Source organism: Pygoscelis adeliae, unplaced genomic scaffold (genome assembly GCF_000699105.1).
Source record: "Pygoscelis adeliae isolate BGI_AS28 unplaced genomic scaffold, ASM69910v1 Scaffold187, whole genome shotgun sequence".
In the NCBI taxonomy this organism is placed as follows: Eukaryota; Metazoa; Chordata; class Aves; order Sphenisciformes; family Spheniscidae; genus Pygoscelis; species Pygoscelis adeliae.
In genome coordinates this window covers 548,079-567,900 of record NW_008825103.1, presented here as the reverse complement: position 1 = coordinate 567,900, position 19,822 = coordinate 548,079, and the positions used below count along the sequence as shown (strand labels likewise).

The following is a 19,822-nucleotide window of genomic DNA, read 5'->3' as shown; positions in this document are numbered from 1 at the left end:
CACCCCACCCCCCCCCGGTGATTTCCCCCAGACACAGCACGGTCATGGGATTTTAGAAACCATTTCTCAAAGTGCTGCTGGAGGGGGATTTACTGCATTGCTGTGCGCCGGGCCCACAGAGACGGGGGCAATGGATTTGCCCCTTTCTAATGAGCGGGGGACTTCTCCCCCCCGTAGCAGTGTTCCACCCGACCGGGTAGGGCCCTGGGCCCCCCACTCTGAGGCTGAAGAGCTGAAGGACACCTCCCTGCAACATCTCCCCACTTAGCTGGTGTATGGAGGTCCATGCATGGGAGAAAAAGCACTTGCAGAGCACAGAAGTTGTTGAAAAAAGGACGCAGTTATTTCACGTTGCCTCTCCCAGAATACAATCATGGCAGAAGGTACAGAAACGAACTGTTTATTCATTTTTAAAAAGTCAGCAACATAACACAAGGCACTTAAACACAAAACCAAGCCTGAGCGCATCTGTTAGCCCGTCATACTGGGTAAGGAATTTTTTCCTTCAAGGAGCAGAAGGCTTCAGTAGAACTGGAAAAAGCTCTGCCTCCTCTCCCACCAAAACTAAGGAATGTATCTCAAATTACAGCACAGGGAGCAAGAAAGAAAATTATTTTATTTGAGGCCACAGAAATATCTCCTATTCAAGCCAACAGTAGCCTAATTTAGAACAAAATGAGTGACAGAATTGGGTTTAGGCCGTATCGGTATTTGTGCCTTCAAATTCTAACCTCCGTGTGATGCCTTCAAAACAGGATTATATACCAACAGCTAAAAAAATAAATTGCTAAGCCAAACGAGAACCACATTTTTGTAGTGAAAACAACGGTCAGCTTAACGGGCAGTTGTGTCGGGTCTGGGGGAAAAGTCTCTTCCGGAGGTTGGTATGGAAGTCCAAGTCAGGCATAGGCACAAGAGCTGGACCCTCTAACGGTACTGTGACCCAGGGCTCCAACCAGCAAGCGCTGGTGAGATTTGGCGAGCTACCCCAGTACAAGGCATCCCAGTCTAAGGCATCAGGTAGTGCTGATGAGATGCATTTTTGGGGACAGGTCGTTCCTTAAAAGGCACTGTTCTAATGACATCACTTTATCCAGAGGAAGGGTTTGTCATATAACCCTGATTATTTACACTCCCATGGGTCAAGGAATACAGACGAAGAATATAGGGCTGACCTGTAACCAGGGCAGCAAATTTTTTCTGATGTCACCAGTGACAACTTCCCTACCTACAGATCTATAGGCAACCTATACATAAAGTGCAGCAAGGCTGTTAATGCTCCACACGAACAGAGGGCAAGTTAAGATCTAAACGTGCTTGTATTTTAGATGTTTGATTTCTTTGTGTTTTAATTATCTTGCAAAAACTGAAGCAAGCCTGCGTTCTGCACTCTCCGTTATTGACGAGGTTAATTTTTTCTCCTGTGCAGCCTCTCACATTCCACATCCAAGTTTGCTTCAGTTGATAAGTTCTGCTGGTGAATGCAACAGCAAAGGGACAGCTTGTCAGGAAACGATTTAGCTTTTACATATTTGGTTATAGCATCCTGTTTAAGATGGGCTTTACTAGCCCAATTAGTAGACAAGTGGGTGTTGCAAGCATAAAAGGGTCAACCCGAATGGCCATCATCTAACCAGAGCATTAACTAACCTAAGTCAATACTCAGCAATTAATAAGATATTTGGGAAAAATTAAAAAGAAAGAAATCGTTATGATCAACTGCTTCCCATCACCCAGGCAGCACACCAGGCATCCTCTAATCCTCCCCACCACAGAGTCTGAGCAGAACTTTCCTATAGTCTCCTGAGCAGTCTCCCTAGAGAGAAAAGAAAAAAGGAATGCAATTAGATTTACAGCTCCATACAAGGCTGGATTCTTCCCAGCACATACGATTTGTTGTAGGGTTTGTACCCTCTTTGACAATTTAAGAACTAAGAACATTCAGGAACATTTTCAGTACATAAATGTAGAGTCTCCTTAATTCCAGCTCCTCTAAAATACCCAATAGGTGTCAAGTGGGGACCTGTCTCCTTTAAGCTGCTTAGCAAATCCAACTCTTTGTTTCTAACACCGAAAAGCTTACCTTAATGAAGGAGTATAGCGATTTCCCATACATGGTCAGGAATTCCCTTCTGATATCCAGCATATCTATTTCAGAGCGGGACACCATCACTCGGATCAGCGTGTTGTCATCTGTTCCCAAGCCCTAAAGAAATAAACCAACCACGCACAACTACAAAGCCTTTTGGATAAATGAGTGACAGACACAAAGGTTTTATCACTTGGTCTTCTGTGGGATCTGTTCCTAATCAGAGCATTTTTGCATTAGTGGAGTGATCTACTAGCAGCTCGCTGCCGGGTAAGAATATTGCTCTGAGCTTCCTGAGGGAAAAGAGGTCCATATAAAAGGCTCAGACTTTTTTTTTTTCTCCAGTTAATGGCAGAGTTTCTCTTCATCTAATGATTACTGTAATGCTACCGACTCGAGCATGGGAAGGCAAGGGGAGAAAAAAACCCAGCAATCTCACACCAAAAGCTCTTTACCTTCATGGATTTATACAGTCTTTCAGCAAAATATGCAGGTTTATTTCGCACGCACTTTACTGTAAGGGAGACAAGAACAACAGAATTAAGGTCAATCAAAATGGAAGGAGAAGGTCTTCCAAACCTTTATAGCGCTTTCTCAGTGAAGGTGTTTATTCTGTAAAGATGTGATTCAGGGCCAACAAACAGCAAGTACAGTGCAGACATCCGTAGTCAGTGACCTGCTGTAAATCCATGTGTCTGTGCCCAGTGCACAGTAATATTTTCTTTAAGGCTTTACTGCTTCCTGACAGCAAATGTCAGCTACCGAAGCATCACTTGGGAAAGCAAACAGTATCATAAAGCACAAAAGAGCTTTCTCACCCGATTGTATCTGCAAAGAGTAAAACACTGTGGCTTGCAAACAGTATTTGCCTCCTGAAGCTATGTAAACAGCCAGCCAGGGCAAGATACAGTATCTCTAATTATTTAATTACTTTGTAGACAAAGTTTAAAAGCAGGGCACTCACCCACAGCTAACAAAGCATCTTCGAGGTCTCCTGACATCTCAGATTTAATGCTGTCTGTTATGTCCTTATCAGCAATCCCTCTGTATGCATCAAAAACTAGGAGGAAGAGTCAGTGATAAAAAGAGAAAGTGAGATGCTTCAGGGCATACAGTGTGTAAACCACCAAGGATCACTTTGCGAGATCAAGCTCCTCATACTCTGTATGAACATTGCACCGTTATTGTGACATTGTAAGCTAAGTCAGGGCTGTCCCACAGAAATAATTCATTTTAATTGTCAGCTGTCTTGCTAATTGGCCTACCACTGCTGCTAGCATTTTCAAGAACTGCTAGTTAATGATGGCAGTTTAAATGCTTAGCTCTGCCCCAATGGGAGTCACACTTCATTATCTCCAATTTACAGGCTGGAGCAAGTTGTACTGTTGTTTTTCTCAAGTCCCTTTTTGTCTCAGGAGGGAATAAAACAGTCATAAAGAATCAAATGCAACTGGGGTCTAGGATACCTGCTGTATCAGGAAGAGTTCACAATCAGTTAACGGACAAGTACAAAGCTCCTACAAAAGCATCATCCTCAAACAAGGAAAAAAAATCCAGGACACCACAGAGGGTCCTACCTCTTAGTAGGTGGCATCTGTTCCGTGTACAGAGGATGGCCATAAATTGTACCTCATCTGTTCCCCATTTCTTCTCCCCAGCTTCATACAGGCACTTGAAGACATTATGAATAGACAAAGTAAGGCTGATTGAGAAGACCAGGTGTACAGAACATGAGATTTTTTACTTCCTCGATGCTTGAGCACTGCTGGCCTGTGGCTTGTCTAGATCACAGATATATTCCAATAAATACTAACCAAGCACAGCAGCTCTCAACTGAAATGTCATCTCCTCTCCCAAATACCCAGCCTGTCTAGATACCTCTCACCAGAGAGTTGCAAAGGAGGCTAGAACCATTATCCCCATTTTACCAGCTGAGTCAGAACAGTGAAGAGGCTTCTTTAAGGGTCAAAACTGAGACTAGAGCCCAGGTCCCCACCTAGGGCGCTGCTGCCTAGCATAGCTTCAGGCTTACTGTTCTACCTTGAAAAAAAATTAGGTCTAGAAAAAGCAAGGATTCACCACGCATCACATGTACAAGAACAGACAATTCTTGCAAGGAAGCAAATCGCTACACACCTGAGCATCTTGCTGAGCAAGGGCATCATCCACATACATTCCTTCATCTCTGTTTCCCTGCAAAGATACAAGGATGAAAAACTCATTTCACCAGAGCAACTAATGGAAGCAAGTCCTGCAAATTCCCCATTCAAAACAAGTTACTGGAGATGCATAATGGGATCCTTAAAACTGAATAGTGGCTTACAAATACAGCAAACTATGGCTCACATGCGATTTGTACTTCCTTTTGAAATGAGCAGCAATCCACTTTAACTGGGCCATTTTAAAAAGAGCACGTGGCATTAATGCATACCCAGAGTCAGACTCCTCTCCCTGCAGAAGCTGGGTGTGAAATGCAGGCGAGGTGAAATGCAAGATAAGTGAAACAAAAGCCAGCCTGAAACACCTCATCACTGAAGTGAGAGGCATGTCTGTCAACAACAGGAAGATTCATCCCCATTTCCCTTAGGCCTGGACTTACCGTCGCGAGGGACACGAGGACTCTTCGAAACATGGAAGATGTATCAGAGACAATGTCCTCCTCGAGGGTACGGCCATATTCTAGCAAGAGCACACACACACATGACATCAGTTAGTAACAGGCCCACCACCTGGACACTGTCCACAACATTTGCCAGCTGCAAGCTAGGTAAGTGTATAACTGTGCTCAGAGCTCTAGAATTCACCGTAGCAGTCCAGCCATCATATTTAGTGCTACAGGGCAAAATTAAGAAGCACAGCCAGTATAAAACTGGCAATAGATCCACACGTGGACAAACATCCAACTGATAGACATAACCACCCCATCCCATTTTATTTACACTGATTCAATTTCTGGGTGAAATTCTAATCCTTGAGGCTATTAGCAGTCCTGCTGTTGACACCTGTTTAACTCAGAGGTTCTCTCTGGACAAATGGCAATAGTTGTATTGGCCGATTTGTCACATTTAAAGGCTAACAGACCCCTCTCCTTCCTCTTCACACGTCCATGCATACCCACAAGTGACTTTGCAGTCAGTATGATAATGGCTTGCAGTTTGCACTACATACGAAGTTTGTAGTTCTCATTAATGCGCCGAATCTCTTCGTTTGTGCGAGAAGCCAGAATTTCAATCAGGCAACCTTCATCTGTTCCTGCCCCCTAGGGAATTGCAAAGACAAGATCCAAGATTATGACAACTGTTTTGATGTGCAACTAGGATTTTTTTTTTAAATTATAAGTTAATAATAATAAATTAATAGTAAATGTATAATTATGCCACATCATACTAAATTGATCAGGACTTAAGCAACATAAAAGGAAGATTTCCAAACCTTCAGAGCCCTCCTCAGTTCATGCACATCGTACATGGTGGTAGGAGTCATCATACCAATGATCACCCTTTCAAAATTCCCACTCAGCTCAGACTTCAAGTCATCAATCAAATCCTAGAAGATGGAGAGAGGAGAAACAAGTTGGGAGAAGATACAGCCTTTGAGAACAGAAAGAACTTGTTCACCACTTTTCTTCATGCTCCAACTCTCCTTGGATGAACAGTTGCTCTGAAGTGAACACAACCAAAATAAACTTGGCCAGGGAAAGCTTGTGCTAACCTTACCTTTGTGGAGACTAGGATGTTGTTCACATTTCACCCAAGTGACATAACCCCAAAAATGTCTGCATCTGCCAGTTAAAGCCACAGTCACTAATCTCTGAAGACCACCTACCCTGCCAATACTGCTTTTATAGGTGATCAGAACTTGCTGACGTTGGGAAACGTTTAGTTTGGTCAAGATCTCGATGATGGCATCTTCATCTGTGCCTGGAAGAAACCAATGGAAACCAGTCAGGCTGCTTGCAGAAGAACCAGAAACATGCTCTGGTCTTGCCCAGAGTGTGCCATTAGCCATCTTCTGTTCCTTACACAACGTGGTTCTCAACAGCACTGGGGACTAGATCAACATACAGAATTGCCTCAACCCAGCCAGTGGCATGGCAGTACCACGCCGTAGGAGAGACAAGAACCTGACTAAGGATGTTTTTGTGGCCAAGACTTGGATTTCAAGTTGTGTTCAAGTCTCAGCCTGATCAACTCACTCGATTCCTTTCAGTGCCCTCACAGGGCAGTGGGGCAATGCAAATGGCTAGACTTCCCCTCTAACAAACCACCAGGCAAAACATTCCCAATGCTGGGGGCAGGGGGGAAGGGTTTAACTGTGGAGGGAGACCAACTTACCAAATCCCTTCATAGCCTTCCTTAGTGCCTGTGCTTCTTGCTCAGCACTGAAACTCGAGACCCCCTTGATTGTTGCCTAAACCCACAGGAGAGGAGTTATCAAAGGCAGACTCAAAGTGACACATACATACATACAGCAGAGTTGAATTAAAAAAAAAATTCAAAAGATGCAAAGGCAGTGATAGCAAGTAAAGCCCACCCACCAAACATGAGTGATTTTATATCAGGCTTCCATCCTACCCTAAAGAGAAACAGTTTGTTCTAGAGGGACTTCCCAGCCACATAAGAAATAAGCCACAGGGACACAACTAAAAGGAGAAAATATCTTCATATAGCTGCCCATGGAGTATCTGGTTTCCAATTAAATAATGGCAAGCAGCCTGACATCTCTGTTCAGTCTAGCTGGGGCTTCTTCCCAGAAGTTTTCCATGTAAATCATAGAAGAAGCTGTTCCCATCAACGCCCTATTCTTGACTTCTCTAAGAGCAGCGAAGGACCATCATTCTGTAAAATAATGCACCAGGAAGCACAGTGTTTTGCTCAAAACAGTGATTCACAAACAGGTTTCTCCTGCCTCCTGTCCAGTGCCATTTCTGTGGGACCTCACTCTCTCTTACAAAGCTCTCCCTGTTCCCATGAAAATCATCAAAACACTGCTTAACAGTTGTGTAGGTTAGGCTTTCTGAACCAGGCACAGGGATAACTACCATATAGATGGCTACCTTGCAGGTTGAACCTGGAAAGAATAACATGCCCAGGAAGTTTATCTGGAGAAATTAATGCTCTTTGAACTAATATCTGATCAGATTTTCCATTAACTCCCGACCTGGGAAAGTACGTATGTGTCATTCTCCTCTAGTATGAGGAAGCAGAGAGAAGCGATAAACCCACCCCCCCATAAAGGGGCAGTTACAGAGTTCTTCCTGCTGCGTCCTTATCGGAGCTACACTCCCCACGTTTATCTGATCAGAGCAAACGCTTGGCACAGCGCGGTACAGGAAACACGCACACTCACCATCGCTCTCGTATTCGGTCAACCTCTTATTGTTTGAGTCCCCAGGCAGTTAGACAGCTGTAATAAAAAAACAGAGGGAGTGTTAGTTTTCTAGCAAATAATTAATAGAATATACCTACCCTTACCAGTTAATGGGGCTGGTTAAGTAACCATCTAATTTCTCTGAGGACTAAAAGCAACACTTGAACAGCCCTACCTAACGCCCATAGCAGCATCCCTGAGTTTCCAGTCCTGCTTTGTACCGAACAAACAAAGGCTGGCTTGCAACAGCATAGGGCCAGGGCGTTCACCCTGTCTGAAAGAGGGATGTGGTGCACAAGCAGATGATTAGCACTAGTAATTTAAGAAATTTCGCTTCTATTGCTAGCATGACAGCCTGGCTGAGGCTACAAGGAGAAGCAGACAATGTTGCCCTGGGAGCAAAAAAAATAGACTTGATTCCCATGCCCTTCAAAACACATGGCTTTGACCTTGCCAGGTGAGAGCCTGAGGCTGAATTAGGGTGAGGGTGCCTGCACAGTCCTAACAGCCTTCACAGATACTCTGTGGGAGGCAGAGACAACATCAGGGTGTAGATGAGCACGCAAAGGATAACCTCACTTGAGGACTGGGACAGGAGAATTATTTTTCCCCTCTTACTTAAAATCTGCTGTATTCAACATCCCCTCAGTTTGGTGCAATGTGTAATTCCTTGTAGGATTGCAGTTTTAACTAACTGTTAAAGCCCTCAAAAAAAAAAAGCTTACTTGCCATCCCCCCAGGGTTATTTTTTCTGCTCATAATTTTGTTTTCATGCATAGGGCCCATACATGAACACACCCAAAGTATTTTCCCATATCCCTGGTCAGTTGACAGGATGTCAAGTACTAGGACAAGGTTCACTTCCCTGCAACTCAAGTTCAACACAGCATGAGCTGAGGTTCTCGCATTAAAGCCCTTAAGTAGAAGCAGTTGTCAGCTGCTGGCATCACATCTCTCCTTAATCCTGCTCATGGTGCTTAATAGCTGCTATCAATGAGCCCAGATAATTGTGCAAGAACAGGAGTGTCTTTGCTCATGCTTCACATGACTCTTACAAATCCTGAATACCATCGGAGGGTGCTGTTCCGGCAAGTTAACTCTCAGTATGACATTTGCCATAGATGCGTTACACACAGGCACTCCCGAGTGCTCTCCAAGTCATCTGCGCATTATTACATCCTGTGCAACCAGGAAATGTATGGAAAATTATTAGTGTTGAGTTTGCTTTCTTTTGTATGATTACAGATTTCAGTGGTCAAACTATGACCTAGACCCCAGAAAGTCATCTTTGCTCTTCTCTAATCTTTTACAGAAATAAAAAGCCAACTTTATTTGCTTTAGCCGGATGCTAAATAATGGCTTTGAATTTCACAGATGTTTTTCTGATGCAGTTTCACCATTCAGTTAGTTTGTACACAGAAGCAGGAATATTAGACAGGCTGGTTTAACAAGTCAATTACAGGGCAAAAGAAAGGTCAATGACCAAGGAAAAGGGGGTGGGAGGCAGAAAAATTCTGAGTGCAAGTGAGCTGGCAGTAAGAAATCAAAACATGAGGAAAGGATGCATGTATTGGATTCAGGGCAAACGCTCCTGCAACATCAAGTTACAACAGAAATGTCACATTGATTATTGACTGTAAGATTCCGATTTCTTCATCCAGCTTAAACGTCACTGGGAATATAAAGAGTAGAGTACTGCAAAAGGCAGCAGTGCTAACTCCACTGCGTAATCTGCAAATGCTGTTTTGTTCCCAGTGTATTTCTGTGTGGTGCCACAAGAAATGAGCCACTGAAGTTACAGGTGGAAGCGCTCAGCAGTTCAGCCAGGTTCTCCAGGAATGGTCCCTGCCCCTGTAGCCCTCTTGCTCCCTTTCACAGGTGAAGGTGTCTCCATGAATGGCTCAGGTTGGGGCATTAGATGAATAAAACTCTCCTAGCCACCCCCTTTGCTAGTGGAGAGAGAAAGGAATTGCTCAGTCAGATTTGCCAGCACTCTGCAGCTTAACACAATTCCTGGCCTGCAGCTCAAATGGGGAAAAACAGCTTCAGGATAGGAGCAACAATTAACTTCGTGTTTTGAAGAATTAAACTATGCATGCAAACAGTCAGCTAGCTAAGGTGCCCTGGCTAACCCCTGTCCTGATGTTATTTTCTTCATCCTAGAATAAAGGCCTGAGCTAGCTGATACAGTAAACCTGGCTTAGAACAGGCTCAAAACACTGTGGCCAGATGACAGAGTGCAGGTGTACAAGGCATCCCTCCCGTTATTCAATTTTTTCCATGGATGGCCTTTTCCTAGAAGGATTTATCAGCTAATCAGGCAGTTATAAGTACACATCAATGTCCTCTAAAAGCTGAATTCAGAATAAACATCATTTATCAGAAAACAGCTGAAACTATCATGTGTGCTGGCCCATTCAAATCTAGGCTTGCTCTGAATCAAGTTTTCCTGACGGCACACAGAGCACACACAGCTCCCAGCAAGCAAAGCTCCTAACAGCTTAACAGGATATAAACACAGGTTTGGTTTTTTTTTTTCTCCCCTCAAGTTTGAGCTCAGACATGTTGCCAGTCCTACACCTAGCATCTGGAGTGGAAAACCACCGTTTTGCGACCCGTCTCCTTGCAAGGCAAACACTGGACTTGTTTGACTAGTTCTTTCATTCGGTGCACGTTTACTCCAACACAAACCCACACCCTGCGCCAGATCAGCTTTTCCATGGCTCTGCCACTGCCAGCTGTTTCCAGTGTGCTGGATACAGCCTGCTGCCTCCACAGCTGGCTGGGCTTCAGGGAGGCAGAGTGCCCCGGGGTAGGTCTGGGGCTCATAGCAGGGTGACAGACCCTGATCCCAGCCCAAATTTGCTGCTCAGGAAGGGATCTTCTTCTGCTGGTGAGCCCTGAGCCAGCTGAAATATCCTAGCACCTCCCACACGATGACCTTTGCCTGGCCACCACCTTCAAAAGGAATAAAAATATAATACTGAGTTAGCAGAGACTTCTACTCACTTCAGCCTGTGCACCCACCCAAAGCCGCTTCACAAGCCCCCTGACATGCCTTCCACACTCCAGCATCCAGCAGGGAGGACGTGCCAGCTTGGCCACAGGGCACGGCAGAAATAGGAAGCAAAACCTGCGCTCCCTGTGCCTGGGAAGAGTCAGCCATCTTCCTCCTTCCCACAACCCACCTCCCCGTCCTTCCTCACCTGAGGTCTGCGCCCTCCAGGGCTGCCCTAATGTCTTGGCATCATGGCTCCAGTGGGGCATCCGCCCAGCCAAGGGCTGTCCCACTACCGCACAGCCGCACTACCAGCCGCTGCGGTCTGGCAAGCAGGGACGGTGCTTGGCATCTTCCCAGGCACCTTTAGCCATGCGACCCCTTCCCCATGCCAAAGAGGACCCCCCACAGTTATTTTGGCACTCACCTGCTGTCCCAGGCGGGTGCCTTGGCGGGGATGGGGAGAGCTTTGCTTGGCTTGCCCTGGATGGCAAAGTCCCCGCCCTGGAGCGGGGTGGGACTCGCTGGCGCAAAGCAGCTTTTCTCGCACGCCTGACGGGAAGGCAATCCAACCCTGCTCCTCTCCTCTGCCCTTCCGTAAACAGTCGGTTGTAATCCAGAGAAGGGAGAGATTCCCCAGGGAGCCTCACACACATTTAGGAAATGCACATTTGGGGTTACACAGAGGCCCTTGCAAGTAAAGGTGGCCTGGCAGGCTCAGATGGCTTCTGTGCTCCCCAGCATTGCCTGTAAAAATCTCTGGGAACAGAGGGTCTCTCTGATTGCAGCCCGAGCGCACAGCCAGCGTCTGATGTCTCGCTTTATGCTGTCATGTAAAAGGGCATACCCAAGGGGGTAGCGAGAGGGACGATGGCGTGGAGCACGCAGGCTACAACAGCTTTGAGCAAGAAGTCCTGTTGCTCCCCCCCATGTTCTTTGTGGGGATTTCTTACCTGTATTGTGTCTCCTTTGCTCCCACAGCACCTCTCCAGGTCTTCAGCATCGCTCCCCCTTATCTAAGAACTTTGCATCACAAACAGCCATGATTTCTGTAAGAATGGTTATTTTCATAAAGATGATTATTTTTGCCCCAATAAATGGCACCGCCCTCAAGTCAAAACACTTCAGGCAAAGGGACTTCAGTTTTACCCCGACGTGACACTGCCAGGGTCAGCCTTGGACAAGATCATGACACTGACAGAGGGAAATCAACCTTGCAATAATATGTATCTTGTCTTCACTGTGTTTATCCTCAGGGATTTTGGTCTCCTCTGATGCCAAAAGTACAGTAATTACAACGGGTAAAGCAACCCTCTCAGGTTCTTTTTTTCCAGCTCGTACGACAGACTGTGCCTCTTTGCACATGCTCTTTTGCTGGAACAGACCTAAATTTAGCAGCTCGGATGAAAGCAGGCTGTGCTCCAGTGAGCATGTCTGTGCAGCTGGCTTATTATAGATCCCACTGCAACTCAGTCTCCCAAAAAACAACCCCACAGAGGCCAGTCGGCCAGGATCTACTCACTCCCTGCTGATGCAGGGGGACATTGGACAGAGGGTAACAGAAAAACAGGGTTCAAGCCACAGACACTCTTTTTCCATTGCAGAGTCTCTTTCCTTGCAAAATCTGGCACTTTACCGCAACCAGGATTCAGTGTGGACTAGTACATATTATCAACAGTCACTAAGGAGAAACTCTTCGCTTTCCTACATCTGTTAAAGTTTCCATTCTCATCCCTTCCTCTCACGTCAGCTGCCTCCTACTCTGGGCCCATACCCACTTATTTTAATCCACCAGCAGGAGAACTGCTGTGTTTCTCCATCTTATGTTGCCTCTGATTATTTTAGCCTGTGTATTTTCAAAAGCTGCTTTCTTCTGTTTGCTTTCCAGCCTCTTCAACCCCAAGGACTGGATGGCTCTGACACTGATGTCAATGGTATATGCAACAGTAATTATTTAAGACCATAAGTTATTCATCTTCTTTGGAAGCTATTTATCCTTTAAATATTGCACCAATCCTGCTGTTCATGATTTGCATAATTTAACCTCTTCTTTCCCCCTGGGAAAGGCTCCAAGTAGGGAGGAATACTTGAAGATGCAAAGTGTTTGTGTGGATGTTCTTGGCCATACAGAATTAGTCATGTAAGCGTAGTCCATTTGGAAGCCATATCCTGACTCAACTCAGCAGAGTTCCCTATAATCTTGGCTGGTTATGGATGCTGGCTCCGTAGCCATCCGATTCAGACAATCACGATTATCTGGACCAGAAAGGAAAAAAAATACAAAGTACAAAAGCTTCTGACCATGCTGCGAGTTAGCCGAGCTTCTCTGGAAGGTGGATGGAAGGACAGGGAATTTAGGGCAATGGTTGTCTGCACCCTGTTGTACCTTGCTACAGGAGCTGCTCCCTTCAGGAAGGCGAGGGGTTGTTGCTGTAGGAGAAATTTTCTATATAAGGTTCAGAAGACAAAGCTTGGTGCCTCCAGGAGCCCTTCATCTAGGGTCTGCTCAGCTTTCAGCATGTTGTCCTCATCTCTTAAAGGATGGAAAGGCAATGGCTATCCTTAAATATCTCCAGCCTGAAGCACTGTCTAGCATAGTTTTGCTGTCCTCACATCAAAAAAGGGACAGTAATGGACAAGCCCACAGTTCCTATCACTGTAAGTGACAAAGTACATTGCTTTTCACGGATCTTTCCTGTTTGTCTCATCCATTAGTTTAAACCCTCCTGTTATAAAGCTCTCCAAATACCCAGACTTAGTTGCATACCTGCTCTGTATTCTCACTCCGTCCTGCTGTTCTCCCATCCCTACAAAAGACATGACAAAAATTAAAGGTCACAGAAAGACAGGGCAGTGTGCATTCAGTACATAAATTGAGCTCAAGCAGCCAGCCTGTTAAGCAGGAGGTATTTAGCCTAGGTCCCACAATGAGAACAGAGCTGAACCTCTCAGAAAATGACAGCAGTTGTGTTTTTGCCCTAAGGACCTGGCCTTTTAAATTTGCACCTCAAAGAGTAGAGGAGCCTGGTGCTGGAAGGAGAGATTTTCAGTGTCATTTGATTAGCAGGTACCTGCCTTTACCTTTAGAGAGACAGCCTCACCTCATTCACTGAAGTCCAAATCCTGGCACTAACAAAATCCTTAGCCAATCTCCCACAGATTTAAGTGGGGGCCAGGATTTGGGCCTTTGGGGATTATGCAGGTGTTTTCAGGAAGTTCATAAGGGAATGCTCATTTTTACACCTGAGCACCAGCAGTTTGCAACCTGCAGCCCCTGAAAATGGGGTTATTCAACTGTTGCACAAGTGCTGTCAGAGCTGCGTTGCAATGCTGTAGCTCAGTTAGACTACTGTCTCCATAGCAGCTGGTAGCTGAGGTTAGGGTGGAGGCTGAAAACCAGCACTTGCTTTTCTAAAGCACTGATTTTCACGTGCTTGTAAGAGGGTAAGAAATTCTCACATTCTGCATATTAGTATCAGTTTAATCACAAAGTTAACTGCAGATATTAGGACTCTGCAGAGATGTAGGGGCACTTCTGACACTTAGAGCAAAGATGTCTCCTTACCTCCAGCTCAGCACTGTATAAGAAGAAATGTCCATTTCCACAAAGCAGAGGTAGCCTTGGTGTAGAAGCAGTGGTGTTTTGGGGAAGACCCAGCCTGAAGCTCTTAGTCTATTATTTGAGCGAAGCCCTTTTAACACAGGGAGGAGGGAAGGTGACAAACACACTCCCAGAAATAGGTAAGCAGTGTTTATTTGAGGTGTGAAGACTGAAATATTCCAATTCACGTAAGAAATTAAAGTGTTCTTAGCTCTTCATTACTTACCATAAGCATTAGGAACACAGTTTTTACACAGTCGGTATTACCAGGGGAACGTACAGCGCTCCGCCTCTTAGCAATCCAGACAGGACTTTACAAAGCCCTGAGCGTAGCATACCAGTACTGCTATGCAAGTCAAGGGCTCTCTGGATACACCCAGGTTGATTACATGAACATACATGTCACATAAGGCCAAGAAGGAACAGGGGAGCAGAACTGATTTGAGAAAATCCCTCTAGCCTAAAGTGCATTTAAAACAAGACACCACTTAGACATGGTGGTCTACACGCCTTAGGAAATAAGCTACAAGGGGAGACAGTGATGAGCAGCTGTACGAAAAAAAGCCAGGAGTCAAATTCCCCATTTCAAACATGCTTCAATTACAAGATTTTTAAGACAGAGATGCTTGCATGTTCTGCAGGCAGGCACACAAGAGGAGATCCTGGATGCTATTACAATTTGCAAGTGACAACTATAACAGTGTCTCGGGTGCTGCCGCACTCAGTGCTTTCCACGTTGCTGTCCCACAGCATATGCTGTGTTGACACCGTCTCAGAAATACCCACACACTCTGCCTTTCTCTTACAGAGAAACTTAAGGCTGCACTTGGCTGTGAGCTCAGTCTACTGTTTTCTTTTATTAACTAAAGCTATAAACAGCAGGGAAGGCAAAGAGTCCTGGTTGTTTGACAGCTTCATCGGCTGCCTGCGTTCATGAATGCCATCCAAAGGGGGACTGGAGTCAGCAAGCACCTCTATAGTGGTGTTATGAAGATGTAGGCATTTGTGGGGTATCACTTTTCCCTCCAGAAGAGCCCCTTGCAGTCATACAAATTGTTGCTTGCTCTTGATCCTAGTTGCTTGTGTTGTCTCACCTTCCACTGTTCAAACTGAACTGGGGAAAACAGGCCGGCTTTAACATCCCCAGAGCTTAAGGCACAGGCTTAAGACACACAGGAGTCTTCACGTGATCTAGGGTTGGTAAGGCCTTGATAAGCCATTCCCTTTACTTGCTGGGAAGACATCACCCAGCGTGGATGCAGTGCAATCGGAATTACGCTCTTGTCATGGTATAGCCTTTTTACATTAAGGACAAGAAATGGGCTAGACCACTATAATTGCATTCACATTATAGTTTGTACAAATATAATAACTTTGCCTCAAACAAACCTAAGTCAAGACTAATTGATAAAGTTTAAGCCTCAGGCCTTGGGGCATTTGCCAGCTCCATGGAGAGACATTCAGTCAGGGAAACTCCTAATGCCCCTGTGGAAGCTATACATTATTTGTAGTACAACCTAAACCCTCCTTCCCCAAAGCTGCAGGCTATGAATTGCTACACCATTGCTTCCAGCAGCCTTAAATGCATTATCAAACCTAAATGTCATTTAATGGGCTTCATGAATGTTTACTTCAGTTAGCATACACATAGTTCTGAAGAGGAAATGAGTAGCTTTCATTTTTTTCTTCTTAATTAATATCTGCCGCTATGTAGCTTTATCTTACTTAGCTGCTCTGTAATTTAGCTATTACCCAGCTCTAGGGGATGGAAACAGAGCTATGACTGCCCAGCTAAAGGGGACTTCTAAGGCACACGTGTATTTATTCTTTCATGGAAAGATGATAGAAACTCATCTTTCTGGCTGATGCAGTGCTTGAGGTGGGGAAAGCACAGTAAGCATCTTAACATGATATATCTAGTGCTAAAAAGCAACAAGAACAGGGCTGTTCCATAGGAGAACACAAGCTAGGGGCAAAGGATGCTGACAGCACTGCAGGTAAGCATGCAAACAGGACCCAGCCCTACCATGCCTAAAGAGAGTGAGGGGCAATAACCAGCTTCATCAACCACCCAGTGATCATGAGGCAAAGCGAGGAAGCACGTCCACAGCCTAACCAGGAAACCAAGTTAGGAACACAAAAAACCAGCACTACTTACAACACAAGTCCAGAGCTCACCCAGCAAAGTCAAAAGACAGAACTACAGCCAGGACTACCCTACAATCGCCTCAAAGAAAGAGCAAGCCTCCTTGGCCTGCGCTTAAATGGAGGTCACGGTTGATGAGCAAAGGGTGCTGGGTAGAGGCCCAGGTGAGGCTGCTTGGGGCAATGAAAGCCTGAGGGTACACTCAGGACCCTGACACTTGAAACACAGCTGATAAATCCCTTGTCAGTGAGAACCCAATCTGCAAATTTCTCTTAATGGAACGATAACCCGCTTTAAACAATAGCATGTATTTGTAGTGCAAAGTCATGCTCCTGGAGACACATGGCTCTTTTTGACTTGGTGGTCAATCCTATTGATGTACGCAGTATCAATCCACGCTATGCATAGTATTGCATCAAACAGGCATGAGCCTACAGAGCTCAATCAGCTCAATTAATTCCATGTGTGTCTATATATAGGCCATCAGTGCCACTACCATTGATAGAAGATGTTGGCTTCTAGCTGCAGGAAGTGTAGCCATTGCCAGAGCTGGTGAGTATGTCTTACAAGGGCAAACAGGAGCACATAAGAGGTGGAAACTTCTAGTTTTTAAACAGGTAAAATATAGATATGAGTTTTAGAGTCTTCCTTTAGCTTCTCTGTAGAACTCTGAACGTAGCCAAATTGCTAGCTAGATGATAGTATGCTTGAGAGTTGACCTTTTCTTGGGGGTGGTAAAGAAAAGTGATGGTTTTTCTGGTCATACTAGTAGTGTTTGTAGGCCACGACTATGCACTTAAAAGAAATCCTTGGACTCCAGAAAACATGGGCAGAAATAGAGATGGATAGAATAGTAGCTCTAATACTCTTTAGCTGGTGAGAAGCTTGATAGACATTTTTGCAGTAAATGTGTGTGGTTAAGGGAACACCCTTATCAAGATAAAAATAGATGAATGAGAAGACTTAATTATTATGCACTAAATACAGGAAAATACGACCATTGCTTTGTTGCCCCTGGATAGTTATGTATAACCAAGCACAGAAAGCTGTGCAGGCTCTTCTCTACCTTGTTGCCACTTCTCGAAATGCCCAGAAGAGGTCAGTGTGCCCTCGCTTTTAGGTTAATCGCATGCAACCTTTCCAAACGTATGTTTTTATTTAGAAAATGCTGAGCTGTCTGGAAAGTTTGATCAAGAGGGATGCAGCTGTATTAATGTGCTTCTTCCTGGGGATTTGAATGCGTTTTCTTAGCAGTATAGGGGAACCAGGGATCAGGGAGACAATACGCAGGCAAACAGCTCTGCTGACCACATCATCAGGGCTTGAATATTTTAAACCTAGCATCATGGGATTTTAACAGCTAAAATCTGGTGTTTAGGATTGATGGTATTAGTCAGACTGAGGTTTCTCTCTGCAGTGGGACGAATCTGTGAGCACCCTGGAGTTGCTCCAGGCTAACACAGGAGAAGTACTAGACCATGTCTCTGCTGGCAATCACTGATTAGCTTTTTCACTTAAAGCTCTCAGGCTCAGTTCCCTCTGAAGGTCACTGGGATTGCAGCAGTGCAGCCGAGCCTCGTGCCTTCTGGAATAAAGAATATCATCAGCATCTGCAACCGAGGATCGGCTTCTGCTGTGCTTTTGCTCCCCAAAACAGTCACCGGCAGTTTGTGTGCCTGTGGCCAGAACATCAGGGCCCCATAGTTGTACACGGGTCTGATGCTCATCTGCATTATACCTCAGCACTCCAGGTACATTTAAAAAAAAAAATACTTCTCAGTGCCTAGTTAGGATGTTCAGCAGTGCATCTGCAAGCTCTCTGCATGGCAGTAGGCTTTATCTTTAGTTGGAAATGAGTCATTTCCCTGTACTGTACAGAGATGCCCAATTTCCTTGGAAATTGTTCAGTTCTGCAGAGTCCCCACAAATTGCTGATTACAGGACTCTCTTTTTGCACTGGGTGTTTTACCTCAGTCTTAATAGATGTCTGGAGATGTTTCACAGGTTAGAGTAATTAAAAAAAAAAAGGATAGAAGCAACTGAGACTTTACCCAGTTCATATTTAATCTGAAGGGCAAGTGAACCTTCTGTATGGACCATTGGCAACTCATCATATAGCCCCAAACCACAACCAAGCAAGGTTTAATGAAGATTAAAGCCTGTTAAATGAAAAAGGACTGCTTTCACACTTGTGTTAGCTGACTGGCTGAAAGGATTGCGGTTCCAGACGTGTGGACTTAGGGTGTCTTGTACATGAGACTTGGAAGTGAGGTGCAGGTAGGAGCCACTCTCCAGCACCCTACAAACTATGGGTGAATGATGGTGGTCAAGGAGGACTTTGAGGTCTGCAGGGTGGGCTTGTAGACCCTTACCTACACGAACTGCTGAGAACAAGGATGATGGAAGAGGTGTAGCATTAACTGTAATGAAGAGGCACAGTGGCTCAGCAGAAAAGCAACTGTACAGTGATGCACTTTTAGATCTGTGTATCCAACATGCTAAATATTATCACCAGCAATTTTAGTTGCTTACCGTGAAAGCCATATGCCTCTTAAAAGTCTTCAAACGTTGGGGGAAAAAGCAATTAGGTCTGTTTACAACATGCTGATCCAGTCTTGCTGGCATTGCTGGAAGCCTGTGCCCAAAAGCCAGCCCATTCAAGCAAGGTAGCGACGCAGGAAAAAGGGCTGTGCAAAGGGTAAACATTTTTGCCATCGCACAGTAACCAGGGCCTGCCTAGCCGATCCGCTTGGGACAGGAGCTTGTCAGCAGGATGGCTGTAGTTATTACCATAATACAGGAAATAATTGTCATTGGGAAAACACGAGCGTGCTCTGGTTTCCTCTTCTGCCCCAGTCAGAGGGGAGGAAGGAGAGCGGTGCTGCCATGGAGGCATTCCTCTGGCAGCCTCGTGCTCCTCGGGGGTTTTGTATTCTGGGTGGCAGGCTGGGAAAACCAATTTTTGCCATTTTAATGTTTCCTTCTGCTGTTTGAAATCCCAGCTCTGGCCTTCCCTGTTAATGCATGTGGAAAGGAGAGGAGCCAGCTGCTGCGGATGCCGTAGACTGGAAAAAATCTCCTCATTTCTGAGAAAAAAGGCTGAAAAGAACCCAAAGTGCATTTAAAGGAAACTTCACAAGATTCAAGCTAAACTAAACTTCTCTGAAGCCTGACCCAAGGCCTTTGGGCTCTTTGGATGAGCCGCTTCACTGCTTATGAGCATCTCGCTGCAAGCCCTGTGAGTTACTGGGGTAGGGAGGCGGAGGAAGATGTGATTTAGTAGTAAATCTAAGGTGTAGGCTTTACAAAACCAACTGCTAGGTTTAAAGCACTCAATGAGTTGAGGGCTCGGGATCTCTCTAGTTTTTTTTTAGTTTTATTTGAGGCTCTTGAACCAGGTGCTAGCAGGGCCTGCGTGAGGACAAGCCTCATACTTCAGGTCAAGCCCGAGATGTCACAGCAGGGGACTTCTATTATTATGACACGAAAATGTCAAGTTTAAGCGCGCTATTTTGAAAATAAATGTAAAAAGCCATCGCCAGGCGAGGCGCCAGCACGGGCCACGGCTCCTCGCTGACAGAATTTCTGCGCCCACCCCTCCCAACGAGGAGAAGAAAT

The 19,822-nt window shown here is 45.3% G+C and overlaps 2 protein-coding genes across 4 annotated transcripts in view; both read right to left on the bottom strand.

The window, feature by feature from the left end:
* GMCL1 (germ cell-less, spermatogenesis associated 1) overlaps window positions 1–907 on the bottom strand; it is a 22,447-nt gene extending 21,540 nt beyond the window's left edge. Inside the window, exon 1 of the mRNA XM_009327215.1 lies at window positions 840–907. Coding sequence (XP_009325490.1) covers window positions 840–907 — 68 coding nt within the window. The remainder of the gene's footprint in view (window positions 1–839) is intronic.
* Window positions 385–11,818, bottom strand: ANXA4 (annexin A4). 3 transcript variants are annotated; one of them, XM_009327200.1, is made up of 14 exons: window positions 11,607–11,818; window positions 11,411–11,506; window positions 7,439–7,495; window positions 6,424–6,499; window positions 5,915–6,009; window positions 5,522–5,635; window positions 5,258–5,348; window positions 4,689–4,768; window positions 4,226–4,282; window positions 3,667–3,760; window positions 3,054–3,149; window positions 2,545–2,603; window positions 2,084–2,206; window positions 385–1,816 (listed from the first exon to the last, which is right to left on the bottom strand). In XM_009327200.1, exons 3-14 carry the CDS (start codon window positions 7,439–7,441, stop codon window positions 1,757–1,759), a joined length of 948 nt encoding a protein of 315 aa, XP_009325475.1. In that variant the 5' UTR covers window positions 7,442–7,495; window positions 11,411–11,506; window positions 11,607–11,818; the 3' UTR covers window positions 385–1,756. The 3 variants fall into 3 exon arrangements, with proteins under 3 accessions (XP_009325475.1, XP_009325473.1, XP_009325472.1); XM_009327198.1 differs by having other exon boundaries at window positions 11,411–11,818; XM_009327197.1 differs by lacking the exons at window positions 11,411–11,506; window positions 11,607–11,818 and adding an exon at window positions 10,885–11,211.
* Between the last annotated feature and the right edge of the window lie 8,004 nt (window positions 11,819–19,822).